The sequence below is a fragment of the Otolemur garnettii genome, unplaced genomic scaffold (genome assembly GCF_000181295.1).
Source record: "Otolemur garnettii isolate 467f Iridium unplaced genomic scaffold, OtoGar3 scaffold00011, whole genome shotgun sequence".
In the NCBI taxonomy this organism is placed as follows: domain Eukaryota; kingdom Metazoa; phylum Chordata; class Mammalia; order Primates; family Galagidae; genus Otolemur; species Otolemur garnettii.
This window is the reverse complement of record NW_003852406.1, coordinates 15739683-15759348: the sequence shown is the minus strand read 5'-3', so window position 1 is coordinate 15759348 and position 19666 is coordinate 15739683. Positions and strand designations below refer to the sequence as shown.

At 47.3% G+C, this 19666-nt stretch overlaps 1 protein-coding gene across 1 annotated transcript in view; it reads right to left on the bottom strand.

Annotated features, from left to right (window-relative positions):
- USP3 (ubiquitin specific peptidase 3) overlaps window positions 1-3681 on the bottom strand; it is a 94998-nt gene extending 91317 nt beyond the window's left edge. Inside the window, exon 1 of the mRNA XM_003784406.3 lies at window positions 3368-3681. Within this exon, the coding sequence (XP_003784454.1) occupies window positions 3368-3458 (91 nt within the window). The 5' untranslated portion in view covers window positions 3459-3681. The remainder of the gene's footprint in view (window positions 1-3367) is intronic.
- Window positions 3682-19666: the final 15985 nt, after the last annotated feature.

Here is a 19666-nt window from a genome sequence, read left to right as displayed (position 1 = left end):
GAGCCCAGGAGTTGGAGGTTGCTGTGAGCTGAAATGCCACGGCACTCTACCCAGGGGGACAGCTTGAGGCGCTGTCTCAAAAAAAAAAAAAAAAAGATGGTACTTTTATTGTTTGCTCCTGTTCTCTCACAATCATGCAATGGAGTGTGCCAGAGGCTACATGATGTGTCATTATTTCAAGAGACTACAGAAGCATATGAGAACCCAGTTGTCGCTTATAAAGCTAAACAAAAAGAACTGAAAAAAAGTAAATTGATGCAATTCTTCTCACTAAATTTTTGTTTTCAACAACATTAACAGGTAACAGGTCTGTTGTTATATATAAGTAAATTAATAAATACATAGTTTAACTTTTTCTCAGTTTTAATTTCCAATGAGAAATATCAGTAAAAATAAGCCATACAAACAAAGGCTCTTTGGATTCCCAATTTTTTTAAGAGTACAAAGTAGTCCTAAGAAAAGTGTAAGAACCTCTGCAGTACACAATTATATAACCTAAAACACAGTGCCTTCCATAGATAAGAAGCTCAAGTTAATTCTGAAGTACAATTACTTCTTACCCCTTCTAATCTTGTTGAGTTCTATATCTCCTTGTTAAAGCATAGTGCAGTATAAAGCCAGCCTATTCTAGGCTCCATTAATGGGCTTTAGATATTTAATTATTCATTCCTCTTTATAAAAATGCTTTGACCTGTAATACCAACTATTACTTCAATAATGTACAGGAGTTTCTTAAAGTTTTCACGAAAAATGATCTTGTTCATCCTAACAGCTACCTGTGAAGTAAATGCTAAGCATTACCCTTTTTTTTTTTTAACAGATGACATAATGAAACTGATACTCAAAACAGTACTCGTCCAAGGATGTACTGCTAACTGGTACAGTCTAGGATGTTGGTCTTTTGCAATTTGCTTGGCTGTCTCACTGTGGTGTAACTGCAAGCTCAAAAAAAAAAAAACAAGGACATTACTTTTATTGTCCTAATGCCAAACTAGGGATTTTTTCCCCTCCTTAATAAGAACATAATCAGACTCAATACCCAGTCACAGTCTTATTCAACACATTGGCTAACCTTGTTTCCCTACAGAAAAATAATAAAATTCAAGAGAGTTGGAGAAAAAATACCATAATACAAAACACTCCAAGACGCTAAATCATGATCGTTAAAGACTCACAGATTTACTAATCATTTAATTGCTAAAATAACAGGCAGGCAAGAACAAGATCAAGCTTAATAGAGTAATGCTGGATTATATGAACAAAAAGATGCCAACAAGTTAAAATGGAAGGCCCCCATATTATGTGTTCAATTCAGAGTGTGGAAAGAAGAAAAACCCACACAAAGTTGCAAAACTACCGGTTTTACAAATCCAAGTTAGTGAATAGAATCACCTTGCAAACCAATATCAGGCAAACTGTTTCAAAATGCAAAGATAACATCCTATCCCTTGGACAAAAATTACCCTTCATCACGGCTAAGGGTACCAGTTTGTTCCTGCTTTTGGCATGAGTTTCTTTTATGCTCCATTTTAACTTAAGTTTCTCAAGAGATGCTCAATTTTCTGCATCTCTTTTTCAGTCAAGTAGACCCCTTGACTGATAAAGGCAAGTCTGACTCAGAACAGGATATCTGCCACTTGCGTATTTCTTTCTTTCTTTTTAGATACATGTGTCCAGTGAAGCCATTTTAACGTTTGATTTGATTTTACCTTAGAAAAAGTCATAAGCGTGCTAATAGTCCATTTTGTATTCCTATAGTTTCCTACAGATGACCAAGAGTAATCTCACCATTCCTCCTGAGGTATGCTTTTCCTAACGCTTACTTTGGTCTTTTTTTCCCCAAAATTTATTTTGGAAAAAAAATAAGTTATAGCTTCACACCTATAGTTACAGTGACAGCTAAGGTACCACTAACCAATCTGTTAGGCAGTGTATCTGTTGTTCCATACTCAACACTCACTGTTATATACAGATGCATAGGTAAGAGCTCGTGGATACAAGTTTCTGCATCCTCACAAAAGGACTGCCATACTGCACTGTGAAACCTATTAACTATTTAATTTTAAAATTCTTCATACAGAAAAAGATACTTGACTTTACAAAGGCAAGTAAAACATCAAATGTCTAAGAGCTCCAAGAAACCGGATATTTCTATTTCTTATCCTAGAGTACAGATTTCTTTGTGGTGCTAATCATGTTTTTCTCCAAGGACATAATCACCATTTAAGCAGTAACCTGTCAAAAGTATGAAGGCATTCTCTGGACTATCTTCCCAGCTCCGGCTCACAATGAGAAATGTCAGAGCTAAATCGTACCATTGCTGGTCTTCTGTGATTTCTTCAAATGAGCTTAAGATTTTTGAAGTGAACAATTCAAATTTTACACTACAACCCAAGCTACCAGTGATCACTTCAAAGCTAATAAACAAAGACTCTAGCGGCGGCACCAGGGCCCTACCAGGAAGTAATCAAAGCAGTGTGGCCGGTGCGATCCTAAGTCGCTAGAGCAGACAATGAGAGGGCACCGGGGCTTCCAAGGGGGCCAGCAGGAGGAGTTAAAATGCTTCAGCTACTCGAAAGCATTACATAAACGTATTAACTGTTTTACAGCACATGAGTGCGGGGATCCCAACGCAATTTCAGACAACCCAAAAGGTCTGAAAATCAAACTGGAGCGGCCCCTCCAAAGCAGCTGTTGGCTCGATCTCTGAGCTTTTTCACCCGCAGCCTGTTTGCAAACTTCACCCCTCCTTGGCCGAAGAAAGACTCTGACCGCGGCCGCGAGCTTCCCAGCGCCTCTCGGGGCTTCGGGATGCCCGAACCTGTGAGGAAGGGAAAGAAAGCGGGGCCGGGGCAGTCTGCAAAGAGGGGCCCCGCACGACCGGCAGCCCAGACAAAGCTGCGTCCGAAGAGCGGCGCTTTTCCCGTCCGGTCAGCGAAGGAACGCAACTGGGGCCCCGCCACACGTGCAGCAGCCCCACTGGGGTCGACACCCGCCCCCACAGCCTCCAACCCGGCAACACCTGCGAGCTCAGCCCCCGGGCACGGCAGGGCGGGGCAAGGGGCGCGAGCCGCAGGCCAGGGTCCCCGCCCGCCGCTGCCCCCACGCGCTCGAGGCCTCCCCGGACTCCCGCCTCTCGAGGGCCTCTCCTTCACCCGGCCGGCCGTCGGGCCGCAGGAAACAAAGGAGCCGCCACCACTCTTGCCTGTGTCCGGCTTCACCGCGTACCCCTATCCAGCCCGCCGGGCCCGGCTCGCCCTAATCCCTCTCCCAGACTGCGCGCCTGGCGCCCGCGGCCCCTAGACGGCAGGCCGGGCAGAGCCGGGGCCTCGGGTGCGCGGCTGGGCCGGCCCGTGGCCGCACTCACCGCTGCAGCACCAGGACGACGGGGAGCCGTTGGGGAACTTGGCTGAGTCTGGAGCGATGCAGACGCTGGAGCTCAGGTGTGGACACTCCATGGCCACGAGGAGGGCGGCGGGGAGAACTGAGGCTTCGGGACCGGGTGAAGTGAGGGCGGAGGAACTCCGGAGGCTCCGTCTGAGGTCTCTCCTAGCCGGGCGTTCGGCCGACGGCGGCTGCGTCCTGAGCCCTTGCGTCAAAGAAAGCAAGGGTTTCCGGGCGCCGGGTTTTCCTGTCCGCCGTCTCTCGGCTTCCCGCTCCGGAGAACGTATAAGTCCGAGATCCGGGTTATGCAGCCAACCTGGAACTGGAGGCTTCCGCCTTCCCAGGCCAGCCCCGCCCCGCCCTCGGGCCGGCCCCGCCCCATGCCCGCCCCCGTCCGCTCCCGCTGGGCGGGTCCTGGCGCGCACCAGCCGGTGGCGCAGTGTCAGGCTGCGCTCCGAAGTGACTTTCCCAACTCCGCCACCCCGGCGGCTGAGGCTTCCCCTAGCACCCACCCGGAGGGAGAGGCGCCAAGCCGGGTCACCCCGGGGCCGGTCGGGCAGAGGGGACTGATCCTGGGTAGTGTGTGGTGGTCTGACTACAGCGGGCTACACGGTAGAAAATCTGTCAAAGTGTGAAGAAGAAAATAAAAACCACTCGAGCGCGCAGCCCTTATAGCCCCCATTTTACACATGAATCAGGTCGGAGAGGTTAAGGGCCTGTTCCGGGAGCCCAGCAGGTTTCGTGGGTCCTAGGGCAGTCCTGACTTTATGTTATCGTCCGTGGCCTTACCTAGTCATCTGGATGCTGCGTGTCTGGGCTCACAGGGGCGCCCATGAACCTGGTTTCAAACCCTCTTGCTGTGACTTACCATCTGCATTCCCTAGCTACGTTGTCGGACCTTCATACCTCACCACCGCTGGAAGTTTAAGTGGGATAACCCTAACCTGTACTTGCTGAAGGTCCCCATTACCAGGTGATTAAAAAAGGGAAGGGACCTAACATTTGTTAGACACCTACTGGTGTCTCCCCGCAAGCACCTTACAGACAATACCTCATTTAAACCTCAGAACACCCTGCCAACTGCTGTTGCCATCCCCTTTTTACCACAGGGGAAACCAAGTCTGTAATTTGCTAATCTAATCCATGCCAAGATTGGATGCCTGCATCTCTTCTTTGTGGAAAAGAGTTGAAGGAGATAGGAAACCTCAACCAGTGGCTTGGGCGGCTTTATAACTGAGCGAGCCTGGATCTAACTGAGGCAAGGCCTGCAAAAAAGTCCGGGGTTATAACAAGCATGACCTCAAAGTTGGGGCTCTTTGCAAAACCCGGCGAAGGAGCTACGGGGCCCGGAGGCGAGCAGAGGGAGGAGGAAGACGTATGTGGCAATCCTGCAGACAGGGTGAGAGAAGGAAGGTCAGGAAATGATTAACCGGGCGGGCAGTGGGTTAGAGCAGGGAACCTCCCCATAGTCCGCTCCTACAGCAACCCAGAGACCGCCTCTTGTTCGCTTCTCACTGGTTCCCACGCCACAAGTCGGGTCCTACTGCTCAGCCCTCTTCCTGCTGGTGTGGGCCCACCCGGGGCATCTCTGCTCACCCTTTCCTATAGTATTTTGGATTCCTGGGTCAAAGATCTGTGGCTTTCCAAGTTTTGCTGCTAGAGCCAGCCTCGATCCTGGGATTTTATGACAGTGAGGAGTTGTGGCAAGTGCAGCTACCTAGGAAGCCAGTCGAGTATGCGTTCCAATCGTAGTTCTACCTCCTACTTAATAGCCAACCTTAGCAAGTGTTTCTAGTCCTTCCAAGCCTTTTTCTGCATCTGTGAAGCTGAAAATAATACTTAATCTCGTAAGGAAGATAGGAGAACTCATGATGATTGCCAACACCTAATAGGTACCCAATGAATTATAGCTTAAGGGAAAAAAAGCCAGCAGGTAAGGGCTGCTTCTGGGGCAGAAAGAGGAGGACATACAATATCTGGGCTGGGTCACGCCTGTAATAGGGAGGCTGAGGCTGAATGGTTGCTTGAGGTCAGCAGTTAGAAACCAGCCTGAGCAACATAGCAAACTCTACAAAAAAAAAAAAAGAAAGAAAAGAAAAAACAACAACAGAAAAATTAGCCAAGCACGGTGATGCATGCCTGTCATCCCAGCTTCTCTGGAAGCTGAGAGAGGCTAAGGCAGGAGAATTGATCATTTGAGCCCAGGAGTTTGAGGGTGCAGTGAGCTATGATGGTGCCCCTGCATTCTACTCCGGCAACAGAGAAGAGACTCTGTCTTAATACTGCTACTACTACTACTACTATCCAACCTTTGCTCAAACTCGTTCACCCATTTTCTCCCTCAATCTATTTTATGTTTGAGGTTGGCTTAACCAGCCTTCTTGGTTCTCCTCTGGACCCCTACTTCCAGTTAGTATCCATAGCCCCTTCTTGAGCATGAAGCATGACCTGCCTCATGCTTTCATACTAGTATGTAATATTTCCTGTTTCATCCTCTCAGAGACTCCATTTCCTAATCCCCTAGACTTCAGATTATACATCACTTCCTCAGGGAGCCTTTCCTGACCCTTTACTACCCCAGGTTACCTCCCAGTATGTGAGGCCCTTGTCTGCCCCCACACCTGCCTTTTAAAAACACTCTTCATACATGTAATTATTTGTTTAATATCTGTCTTCCCCTTGTAGGTCTATAAGGGTAGCAAACAGGTCTGCCTGGTTTCCTGCTGCATTTCTAAGATGACATACAGAACACAGAGGGCATCCAGTAAATAGGTGGTCAATAAATGAATGAACAAATGGTGGGTTAGCAGTGTCTACCCTGGGCAGGAGCTCAGGAAGTGGCACGATATATGCTAAGTGTCTGTCCCCTAGAGATGATCTCTAAATTTCCTTTCAATTCTGACTTTGTGTTTTTAATGAGATCAGGAAGGTGAAAGTAACTTGTAAGGTGTAAAATAAAAGACCCACCAGAGCAGGGGCTCTACTTTAATCATCCCTAATTTAATAGTCTCCAGAGGACAGACTGTATCCAAAAAAAGCTGGACAAAATCAAAGAGGCCCTCCCAGGGCTTTTGCTAGATTTCCCTAACCAGCGAGCTTTCCTGTGTCTTTGAAAGTTTTCATACTATGAAAAAAAGGGGTGGGGGAGGGGCCCACAGTGAGTAAATGTGTCAAACAGGGCGGTGGGGGAGACTAAGGGGCACACTGGGAAATCTGCCTGTTCAGTCCCTTGTTTCTTCAGCTGCATTTAATACAGCGTTTGCTTTTTTGTTCTTGGCGGCGTCCCTTTGGCACTGAGGAGCTCTGACTTACATACCAGTGTGCCCTAATGGTGATGAGCTAGCCTCCAGCTCCCGAGCTCACTCCTGAATGCTTAGCTGCCGAGATCCCCCACTCTGCTCTCTGGAAATCTGGGGACGGGAGGCAGGGGTCCGGGTAAAACCTACCTGTTCCTAAAGTTTGCATTTCTCGGAGGAGAAGAATGCACAATTTCAACCATAGTATGAAATATTCCACTCCTAAGGATAGACTGTATCCAGAGTGGCCATAAAGTTCTATTTTAAATTGCACACAAACTTTATGGCCACCCTGTAGAGGAGGAGGATCTTGGGGAGGAAGAGGGATATTGCATGGGAACCATGTCAGGAAAGGTCTCAGGCTCGCTGGGACCTTCCTAAAACCTTAGGCTTAAGACTTCTGGAGAATCAAGGATCCTTAACCAAAAATGACAAAGCGGACCAAGCCCTGGGGAAAACTAGCTCGGACTGTCATCACTCAGATGAGAGGCTCACCAGGAACACGGAGAGAGCTGGTTTAATTATTTACTGTAGATAATTTTCTAGGAGCAGAGCCTCCCTGGGAAACCAAAGTTAGATCAAGAGGAGGCTTGGTAAATACTCAGAAGTGTTGGGAGAGTTGGCGGGGAGGGCGAGCGGGCAGCTGCTGCCCAGGGACTCTTCCATCCCCTGGTGTAATTTCCCTAGCAGCACATATCTCCTTGCTTGTTTACTTGTTTATCTATTGTCAGTCTCCATGAGAACAAAGACCTTGCCATGCCTGTTGATTGCCTGATTTCCAGCTCTTGGATTACAGCCTGGTACATGGCAGACCCTCAGTAACTATTTGTTGAATGACTAAATAAATGAAAGGGGGTGGGTGTAGGCGCCAGCCAGCCAGTACTCACTTCCCCACTCGGGAACACTGGCAGTGTCATTCTCCCCACTTCTTTCCATTCGCCCCTGTCACATCATCTACCTGCTCAAAATTCTCCCTGCCTATTTCTGGTAGGATAAAATCCAACACCCACTGCTGTAGCAGGCAGCAGGTCCCTCCCTTTTTTGCCAGGTTATTTGGGGGGGGCGGGGCTGGGTTTGAACCCGCCACCTCTGGCATATGGGGCCAGCGTCCCACTCCTTTGAGCCACAGGCACCACCCAGCCCCCTCCCTTTTGCTCAAGCTTTTTTTCCTTTTTAAACTGTTTCAGCTGTACCTTAAGTAGCCCCCTCATTATAGAAAATGTGCTTTCTTACACCTCTGTTTCCTGCCTCTCTCTTCCCTTTTACCTGGGGAAAAGTAGCCCCCTCATTATAGAAAATGTGCTTTCTTACACCTCTCTTTCCTGCCTCTCTTCCCTTTTACCTGGCCAGCTCTTACTCCTGCCCCTGGAAGCCTTGTAGCCTCCTCAGGGAAGCCCTCCATGGCTCCCTTCTCAGACTCCTGAGACCTCCCCGGACTGCCACCACCACCACTCGTTTCATCCCATCCCTGCGGCTTGTCACATGGTGCTGTTATTTTCTATTCACATTTCAGTCTCCCTTGGGAATAGGTGTTTTTCTTTTCATCTGTGGGTTCTCAGCACCTACTCCAGCAATAGCAGACATTTAAAAATGATATCTGTTGACTGAATTTTGTTGAAAGTGCCCCTTTGGGAAGTGATTACATCAATAATTGCATGAAATAGTCCCTTAGATATTCAAAGAAAGGACCCCGACTAAGAACAGAAACTGAGCCAGCGGTGGTCCACACCTGTAATCCTAGCACTCTGGGAGGTGAGGCAGGTGGATTACTTAAGCTCAGGAGTTCAAGACCAACCTGAGCAAGAGCAAGACCTCATCTCTACTAAAAATAGAAAAAGCAGGGCATTGTGGTGGGCTCCTATAGTCCCAGCTACTCAGAGTTTGAGGTCGATATGAGCTATGACGGCACCACGGCCCTCAATCCCAGGAAAAAAGAACAGAAACTTACATTTATTGGGTCTCAACTAGGTGCCAGATACCATGTTAAGTGTTCATTTCTTCTCTAAACCCTACAACACACCTGGGAGGTAGACAGTACCACCTCCATATTACTGATGAGAAAATATAAACTCAAAGAAGGTTAAATAGTTGCACAAACTTACATAATTAGTAAGTTTGTCTTACTAATTGGTCTTTTATCAAAGGAGGTGAAGTTTTTCACCCCTCATACACGGTCATGTACATGATTTTGCAGTATTATATAGGGAAAGCTAAGGTTCCTAATAAAGGGGCAGCGCCAGTGGCTTAGTCAGCAGGGCGCTGGCCCCATATACCAAGAGTGGTGGGTTCAAACCCGGCCCCAGCCAATCTGCAACAACAAAAAAATAGCAGGGCGTTGTGGTGGGCACCTGTAGTCCCAGCTATTCAGGAGGCTGAGGCAAGAGAATCGCCTAAGCCCAGGAGTTGGAGGTTGCTGTGAGCTGTCTACCGTGGACAGTAAAGTGAAACTCTGTCTCTACAAAAAAAAAAAAAAAAGTCCCTAATAATGGAGACTCTTGGGTACCACAGGACACAGAAGAGCCTTCTGAAAAACTGAAGAAAGAATCATTCATATTCAGTGCCTTTGTAATATTTATTATGTCATCAACATCTCTTTTTTCTTTCACTCCCTTGTCCCAGGCGAGAGTGGCATGGTATCTCACAGCAACCTCAGACTCCTGGGTGCAAGCCAACCTCCTGTCTCAGCTGGACTATAGGTACCTGCCACTACACCTGGATAATTTTTATATTTTTAGTAGACATGGAGTTTTTTTTTTTTTTTTTGAGACAGAGCCTCAAGCTGTCCCCCTGGGCAGAGTGCCATGGCATTACAGCTCACAGCAACCTCCAACTCCTGGGCTCAAGCGAGTCTCCTGCCTCCGCCTCCCAAGTAGCTGGGACCACAGGCGCCCGCCACAACGCCCGGCTATTTTTTTTTTTTGGTTGCAGCCGTCATTGTTGTTTGGCGGGTCCGGGCTGGGGATTCGAACCCGCCACCTTAGGTGTACGTGGCTGGCGCCTTAGCCGGTTGAGCTATAGGCGCCGAGCCAGACATGGAGTCTTGCTTTTGCTCAGACGGGTTTCTCTTGAATTTCTGAGCTCCAGGGATCCTCCCACCTTGACCTCCCAGAGTGCAGGATTATAGCCACCACACCCAGCCTGTCGTCAACACCTTAATTTATATTGCTTTCAACTCTTTTTTCTTTATCACTGAATTCTCCTTTTATTAAGGAAATGACAGGGTTTTGTTGTTTAAAGACCCACTTTGAAGATAAAGCACTGACCAATTAAGCAAAACAGTACGGATTTAGCACCAAATAACTCTTGTCAGTGAGTGAATGAATCCCTCCACCCACCCAGTATCCTTCTGTCAAGTCAGGGGGCTGAACTGAGTGATCACCAAAGCCTTTCCAGAGTGAGCATCCAGCAATCGTGATAGCTCAAGGCCATCACCCATGGCAGACACAAGGCCACTGATGTATACCGTGGCACAGACTGCTGTCAACACCAAATTTGTTTTCATTTCCTCCTAGTTTCACAACTAAAAGTTTCTCAGCTTCCCTTTTAACGAGGTGTGGCCGTTTTAGTCAATGGAGTCTGAATAGAAATCACAAGGATCAGCCTTGGCTGGTACTGTGGACAACAGTCTGTGACAAACATACTTGAAGGTCCAATTTTAGTTAGCAATAACACCAGGAAGAAATGGGGGAAATACATTAGACCAGGCCCAGGAAGAAGCTTGGGGCTTCCAGGCTCCTAGTCTGTGCTTTCCATGTTCCCTTGTCAAACATTCATTTATGTATTCAGCACATCTTCTGTGTTCTCCTGCCAGGTCCCAGGCACTGAAGATACAAGAACCTAAAGCTCAAAAGCAGTGTAATATCACTCACTTCCTTCCCCTCTCTCATTAGTTGCCTGGTTGGACTTCAGAACATGTGCATTTCAGTCAATGTGCTGTGTACACTTTGACTTTTAATTGTGACCATGACATCAAATGTAAAGGGCCCTCCTGGCCTCAAGCTTTGTGTGTGGTAGACCCTCAATGAGCGTCCGTTTCCTTGATTCCTTGGCAAATGGGAGGATTGATGTGGGAGGTGGGGGATGAAGGCTTGAAATCATTGATTCTAGCACAGCTGGCACAGAGGTTAGAGGTTAGGTTTTTGTTTTTTTAGAGGGCTCATAGCCAGATCATTCATTCAACAGTTATCATTATCAAACTAGGCTTTCGGATATAAGAATGCACAACACACAGTTTTATCCTCAAAGGGATGAGGGAAGGTACAAGAAAAACAGACCAGCAAAGAGGCAATTGCAACACAGTATGATAAGTGCTAGGTGGGGAGTACAGGATGTTGCTTAGCCACAAACAAGGGGCAACTAACCCAGGCTGGTGCGTGGGGGCGGGGGTGGGGTGGGGTGGGAAGTGTCAAGCAAAGCTTCCTGGAGGAAGTGGCACGTGACCTGAGACTTGATTGAGCCCTCAAGAGTTTGCCAGGTAAATTGGGGGAGAGGTGGGAAGGAGGGTGTATAGCGTCCCTGGCAGAGGGAACAGCATCTGCAAAAGGATTTGAGACTGCCAATCTGGCTGGATCATCACGTGCAAGGGGATGGAAGGCTGAGAGACAAGGCTGGCAAGGCAAGATGGTGAAGGACTGCTGAAGGTCTACGATGGAGAACTGTCAACAGAGAAATCTGGGTCTTCAGGACTTTGACATTGTTCAGGGTTTCACTTTTCCCAGGTCCCAGGAGAGGGGACAAGGGGGCAAAGACACAAAAAGAAAGAGGAGAGAGAGAGTAAAAAAAGGAACTAACAATTGTTAAACATCTATAAGATGTTCAACTGCATTAGTCATCTGGGAAATGCAAATAAAAATCACCATGTGTACCTAGCCAGAAACAAACAGGCAGAGGTTAGAATGCAGATGTGGCTTTCCCCCACACTCAGGGCTTGTCACGCCCAGATTTCTCAGAGACTGTCCTTGAGGAGCTTACAGCTCGCTGAGGAGGAGAGACTCAGATATTTTAAGAAGTGGATTTTGATGGAGAAAAGAGTCCTAGACTGCATAAACCTCCATCCCTACTTTCCCCGTTCTTTCCTAACCTTAATCTAACCTGTCAATTCAGCTATGCAGAGTATTTAACTAACCACAAAATGAATTTCTCAGATTCTAGAACATAGATTTTCACAGTCCCAGACTCTTCTGTGAGATGCCAGTTGAATCAGAAAAGAAGCAGGGCTTTGGCTGGGGTCCAGCCTTACCATTGCTCTGCTGTGTGGTCTTAGGCCAGCAGCCCGGCCTCTCCTGAGCCTCCATCCATGAAATGGGAATAATAATCACTGCTTCCAAAATGGTGATTTCCCTGCTCTTAATGTTTGGAAAGAGAGAACAAAAATTCACATGTTACGATCAGCAGCATTCTCTGAAGTTGCCAACACCTATAATTTATACATTTTAGTAATCACACCAATGGTGATAAGCATATTTTATAATTAAATCATTGAGAAAGCTCTTCTGTGGCTGACCCAGATATAAATATTTTTTTGGCAGAAGCAGCAGGGGGAAAAAAAAGTGTTAAACATTATTACCATGCAAAGAACAATGGTGGGAAAGAAAGGAAAGGGCCTGAGAGCCCTCTGGTTTTCCTCAGTTACCTGTGGAGCAGCTAGGGTCTTCTGGCCGGGAAATGGAGCCCAGAAAGACTTCATGGAAAATTGCACTTCCTAAGTGGCCTTGGAACAAAGTGATTAGAGAACTGGAAGGGTCAGGAGTTACAAAGAGGAGGAAGCTGGCCCTAGAGGGGTAACACATTGGTGCAGCATAACAGAGTACTCCTGGCAACAGGGTACTCCTGACTTGCTGGATTCTGTGCAAAGAGAAGCTGGAGAAGAGTTTCGTTTGGCCTTTTCCAGTGTGCAGAATGTGCAAGCTGGTTCTGCTGGGGAAAGAGATGGCTGCAGAGGGGACAGCACAGAACGCAGCCGTCAGTACAGCAGGTCCCTCCATAAATAACCTCCAGACCCAAGCCAGTGAGCCCTCTAAAGGCAGTGGTAGCCCACAGAGGAGGAACATGGGGAATTACATTAATCCATGTGCATTAGCTGTTAAAGGCTTCCCGTGAAGCTGAAGCTAGGAGGACATAGCAAGAAACTGGGAACAGCTGTTGGTGCTGGTCCGGGAAACCGGGTGGCAGAAGAGAAAGGGAGAGAAATTGCATTTCACTGTATACACCCTTTTATTCCTTTTGAGTTTTGCACCATTGGTTATTTTTAAAAAGTTAATTATTCTTGAAAAATTAAAGCCTGGCTCGGCGCCTATAGCTCAACCGGCTAAGGCGCCAGCCACGTACACCTAAGGTGGCGGGTTCGAATCCCCAGCCCGGACCCGCCAACACAACAATGACGGCTGCAACCAAAAAATAGCCAGGCGTTGTGGCGGGCGCCTGTGGTCCCAGCTACTTGGGAGGCGGAGGCAGGAGACTCGCTTGAGCCCAGGAGTTGGAGGTTGCTGTGAGCTGTAATGCCATGGCACTCTACCCAGGGGGACAGCTTGAGGCTCTGTAAAAAAAAAAAAAAAAAAAAAAGAAAAATTAAAGCCTAATGTGATTCCCCACTCAGAGAAATGTGGACTGCAGTGGGAGGGAGAGACCGGGTCTTTGCAGCCAAATCAGTTTGGGTTTGACTTCCAGCTAATCCTGCTATTTCCTAGCTGTGTTTCCTAAAACAGGTTACCAACCTCTTCTGAGTCTCATGTGACTCAGCTACAATGGGGATAATGATTTGTTTTTACCTTGCGAGGAAGGTGAAAAGTAAAAACATAACAATACTTAAGAGACTCATTGTGCGCCAGGCAGTCCTGAATGTTTTCTCTCTGTGGATTGACTCGTTTCATCCCCAGGGCAACCCTGCAGGAGGGATACTCTTCTTTTCTTCCTCCCTATTTTACATATGAGAAAACTGAGCCCTAGGGAGACAAAGGAACTTGCTTAGGGAGGCTGCCTACCCATCCTACCCAGCTCTTCCCACTGCCGCTCAGCGGCCTTGAAATGTTAGCACCCTCTTTTTCAATAGGGAATTCTTCAAAATGCAAACATTTTCAAGATCCAAAGAGATGTTTTTCTCCTGGTGGGTTGTTGCAATATGATGCCAGGCTAGGGAGGGCAGTGCTGGTGAAGAGATGAGCGAAGCTGATAGAGAGGTTCAGTTCTAATGAAGGTAAGAATTTCGCAATCAGAGACTGCAGTGGAATCGTAGCATACATGTAAATATTGTTTAACATTTTATTTTTGTATTTTTTTTAAGGCAGAGTCTCATTATGTCACCCTCAGTAGAGTGCTATGGTGTCACAGATCACAGCAACCTCCAACTCTTGGGCTTAAGCGATTCTCTTGCCTCAGCCTCCTGAGTAGCTGGGACTACCGGTGACTGCCACAACACGCTGCTAATTTTTTTTTACTTTTGGTAGAGCCAAAAGTAAAAAATACTTTTCTTTTTAGACAGCATCTCACTTTGTCGCCCTGGCATCATAGCTCACAGCAACCTCAAAATCTTGGGCTCAAGCGATTCTCCTGCCTCAGCCGCCTGAGTAGCTGGAACTACAGGCACCTACTATAGTGCCAGCTACTTTTTTTTAGAGATGGGGGTCTTGCTTTTACTCAGGTTGGTGTCAAACTCCTGAGCTCAAGCAGTGTACCGGCCTCAGCCTCCCAGTCCTCCGCCTCCCCGGAGTACTAGGATTATAGGTATGAACCACTGCATCATACCTAAAATTTTCAGTTTACATGCTGGAGAAGGACTCCATGAAATCTTTAGGACTTAGAGCAGTGCTTCTCAACTTTCCTAATGCTGCGATGTATTTTCATTGTTACAAAGGGGTCATGACCCACAGGTTAAGAACCCCTGACCTAAAGCCTCTAAAAGCAAACTTTTTTTTTTTTTTTTTTTGAGACAGAGCCTCAAGCTGTCACCCTGGGCAGAGTGCCGTGGCATTACAGTTCACAGCAACCTCCAACTCCTGGGCTTAAGCGAGTCTTCTGCCTCCGCCTCCCAAGTAGCTGGGACCACAGGCGCCTGCCACAACGCCCAGCTATTTTTTGGTTGCAGCCATCATTGTTGTTTGGCGGGCCCGGGCTGGGGATTCGAACCCGCCACCTTAGGTGTACGTGGCTGGCGCCTTAGCCGGTTGAGCTATAGGCGCTGAGCCTAAAAGCAAACTTTTAGGCAGCGTTGCTCCCCCCACCTCCCTCATACGGGTCCTAGGTTGTCACTTTCTGCATACATTACTGATTTCAGCTGTCGTCCATAGTCTTCTTGTGGTTGATATCCTGATATTAACTTGTCTGTGGTCATTTACCTATTTTACTTGTGACTGAATAACAATTTTTAAAATTCCAGTGAATTAGGCGGAGCACAGTGGCTTACACCTATAATCCTAGGACTCTGGGAGGCCAAGGTGGGTGGATCCCTGAGCTCAGAAGTTTGTGACCAGCCTGAGCCAGAGCAAGACCTGTCTCTAAAAATAGCTGGGCATTGTGGCAGGCGCCTGTAGTCCTAGCTAGCTACTGGGGAGACTGAGGCAAGAGAACAGATTGAGCCCAAGAGTTTGAGGTTGCTGTGAGCGGTGATGGTATAGCACTCTACTAAGGGCTATTGAGTGTGACTCTGTCTCAAAAAAAAAAAAAATCCAGTGAATTGAATGTCCCAGGTAATTGATTTCTCAGTTTCATCAAGTTTTTACTATACTTGGGGGGAAAAAATTTCCTCTGAGTATCATTAAAAAAGAGTTTCAAAGTAAGAAAGAAGCCTGAATTTGTAAGAGGTGAGGACACCTCTTTTCCTTTGGCTGAATTGAAGACTCCTTCAGGATGATGCATTTCCTCTCCACTTCCCCTGTGTATGTCTGTCACCCAGGACCCCAGTGTTTCCTGTAGGTCTTCTCCACCTCTGCCACTTCCCTTCCTGATAACCGGGCACAGTCCTTGAATGGGCTTATGTTCATCCTGTGGTCAGTTAAGGAGCTCCTGGTGCTGAGACCAGCCCTCTTCTTGAAGTGTCCCAAGTGTTCAGCCTGGCAATGGGCCCTGGCCAAAGAAGGGAGGAACCACATGAAAGCTGAGTCTCTGACTCCCACTGTGAGTTTTCTCTGCAAGTGTGCATCTCCTCTTCCTGCCTGCTGTGCTCTATCAGAAGCTTTCAGCAGCTGCTCACTGCTCCCAGAAGCAAGCCCAGACCCCTCCCCAGCATCCTGATGGCCCTGCCAGCCTTGCCCCTCTCCAGACCCCTACATGGGCCTGACGACAGAGCAGATGCTCTGTGCTCTCACCCTGGCTTCTTATTCAAGCTGTTCCCTCTGCCTTTAAGTTGCCTCACTACTAAGGCCTAGCATAAAGCCCATGTTCTGGAAGAATTCTTCCCAGCACTCATCTCATGCATGCTCTCTCTTCTCTTTCACTCCCTCCTTCCCTTTTCTGTTCCTCCCTTCATTCTCTTTCTCTCTTTCTGTCTCCGTTTCTCCCCACCCCATGGATTCATCTCCTTCCTTCAGCCACAGTCCCATGGGACTCTGCTTGTACCTCTGTGATAGTGCTTATTTGGGGCTTCTTTAGAATAGAGCTCTTCGTGTTCACACTACCACCTCCCAGGTTAAAAACTGTGCTTCTGGGCTGGGCGCCTGTAGCTCAAGCAGCTAAAGCGCCAGCCACATACACCAGAGCTGGCAGGTTTGAATCCAGCCTGGGCCAAACAACAATGACAACTACAACCAAAAAATAGCTGGGCATTGTGGTGGGCACCTGTAGTCCCAGCTACTTGGGAGGCAGAGGCAAAAGAATTGCTTAAGCCCAGGAATCAGAGGTTGCTGTGAGCTGTGGTGCCATAGCACTCTACCCAGGTCGACAGCTTAAGGCTCTGTCTCAAAAAAAAAGAAACTGTGCTTCTGGAATTCAAGAGCTACCCATTGCTCATTCCCCTGCATACATATCTTAGCGCTGGCCCCAGAGTTTTGTACCTGGAGTAGGTTCTCAATAAATGTTTGGCACTTGAGTACAGTGACTTGATGGACAGCAGTGAGTTTGAGTGCCCCCAACCTCCTAATGGGGGATCTTGGCCTGTCCTTCTCTGAACATCTTAGGTCTAAAACCTATAAAAACAGAGTTATAATAGTGCCTACCCTATAGGTGGTGAGGAATGACTGAGATAACGTGTAGAACAGGAAATGTAACACTGGCTGTTTATAAAGTAGGTTCCTTACAAATATGAGTCACCAACTTCATCCTACACACATTTTTGGAGATTTACTTTTGCCCTGGATCTCCTGGAGTGGGTATTTGGGGAAAAGGCCTCTAGAATATATACACTGGCAGACAAAGATGACCTCTATGCAACCTGGGCCTGGTTACAGAGGAGTGGCAAAGACTAGAGATTCTGAAGAAAGTTGGAGGCGGAGGGGGTGGGGAGGCCTGCACAAAGCTGGCAGCCCCAGGCCCCATGGGAGGTGGGGCCACCCCCTTCTCAACTAAAGAGATCAGCCAATACCCAGGAAATCGGCACCACCAATCTCCTTTATGCTAAAGATGAACACCTACCAGAGACCCTCCCTGAAGCCATCTTCATACTTTAATGTGAGCCTGAATAATTAGAAAACAGGAAAAGCAATTTGGATCCTGGAGAAAGGGAATTTTCAAAGAAGCTTAGCCAGTGTGTCTCTGGCCCTAGGGGTGAGGGTAGCAGAGGCCAGGGAGCAGGACTCTAGAGGGTCAGGGATCCCCTTATCATTGAGATATGCACTCCTGCCAAACAACCTTCTGTGTTTTTACCTTGGTTTCCCCCAAGTAGCCATCCTGAAAGGAGGTGGGGCTGAGGAGGTATAGTGTGGAGCAGAGTGGAGGGGCAGAGTGGGAGCAGAGCTATATCCTCTGTTTGGCCACTGTGTTTCTCAGTGGACGTTATTAAATGGGTATTTTGGTACATTCCCAGCTTTTCTCCAGGACAAGCTCCCCTGAATAAGTAGATCTGCTTACTTCTGAATACCATCTCCACTGGCCTGTCCAAAATCTAGGTCCCTGTGATGGGACAGTGTTATAGGATTGGGGGAGGTATTCATAGTGGGGAAAGAATGATCACTGTGGAAATTTGAATGCCAAGTGGTGGCCTTTCCCTTGGAGATAGGATCTTAGACTAGGCTCTTAGCATTTGAATGACTTTTGGAGACCATCTACTCCAACCTTCCCTTTTTCAGCTGAGGAAACAGACCTAAGAAGCCTGGACCAGGAGTAGAGCCCAAGTCTCCTCACCTTTAGTCCAAAGTTTCTATCTTGTTTCTCAATGACAGTCCCAGAGAGATATTTTGTTGTAGTATGATGCAGACATTGCCACATGATTGAGAAGGATAAATCTGGATTTGACTAGGAAGTGTGAATCCTATTTCCTCTAATCTCAAATTGGAGCCCCAACTCACTCCCTGCCTGACTTGTAGCTTCTCATTCCTCTGGGGAAGGGTCATGGGTAGAGGGAGAACGGCACACGGTGTCTAGATTTGTGCTCTGATAGAATCTTGGGCTGGAGTTGGAGAAGGTCTAAGGTGTGAGGGTTTGGACTCCATCAACCTGCTCTTTTGAGTGCTGGGCAGGTAGGCAGGCAATCTCTTCCTCCCTCCCTAAAAGATGTCAAGCCTCTTCAGGACCAAAGGAGGATACCATTGGGAAGTAGCACCCAGCACCTGCTCTTGGAAAAGGAACAGACTGAGTGAAAAACTGAAAGTAACTCAGGTGAGTTCAAAAAAAAAAAAAGCAGTTAATAAAGTTGGCATGGGTTTGATCAACGGAAAGGGTAAAGGAAGGGAGATGTGAAAAGGAATGATGAAATTCCAGAAGAAATTCATTCACTCAACCAAGAGCTCTTTAAGTGAACATTTAGTCTGTACCAGGTACAATTCTAGGCACTCTATCAGACCAAGAAGGGTGTAGAGATCTGTGTGAGTGACCCATGAAGACGAAAACTCCAAGTCATGGACAGATTCTCAGTTTAATGATAAGTAAAGTTAAAAGATGACATCTGCATAGATGACATTTTTATTTATAGTTTTGTTTGTTTTTGTGGAAATGGGTTCTCACTATGTTGCCCACGCTGGTCTCAAACTCATGGCCTCAAGCAATTCTCCTTCCTCAGCCTTGCAATGTGCTAGGACTACTGGCATGAGCCACCATGCCCAGCCTGCACAGATGACATTTTTTAAAAATTGGGAGAAAGGGGGCACAGGAAGATGCAACCTGAGAGCTGCCTTGGCACTCTAGGCTCCAAACCAAAGTGTCTGCACTGCATGCTGGGTAATGCATTCACTCAGCAAGCCTTGGCTGAGCTCTACTTGTGCCTCTAGCCACTCCAGGCTCTTGGCTGTTCTTTGCCCTCACCAGGCATGCTCCACTGCCCTGCCTTACATCTATCAGGTCAGAGTCCCCTACTTTTAAGGGCTTCCCCCACCACTCTTAGTCTTGTCTTTAGTCTGGTGTTTATTGCTATTAGAAAATACCACAGACTGGGTAATTTATAAAAGAAAAAAATGCATTTCTGATAGTTCTGGAGGCTGTAAAGTCGAAGGGGCACCTCTCATGAGGGCCTTCTTGGTGGCAGGAGCTCTGTCCAGAGTCCCCAGGCAGTACAGAGTATCCCGTGGGGAGAAGGCTCAGTGTGCTGACTCAGTTCTCTCCTCCTCTTCATAGAAAACCACCTGTCACTCCCACACTAACCCATGAATCCATTAACCAATTTAATCCATGAGCCCTCATGAGGCAGTCACCTCATAAACTCTCCATCTCTCAATACTGTCACAATAGGGATTAAGTTTCAACGTCAGTTTTAGAGGGGACAAATATTCAAATCATAGCAACCATTTAGCCAATGCATAAACAAGCTGAAATGTGACAGGATTCTAATTTGTCTTTGCTAGGCATATAAGCATTGAGAAAGTTTTTGACAAATGAATGAATATCATTGTTAGGTACTGAGGAGGCCT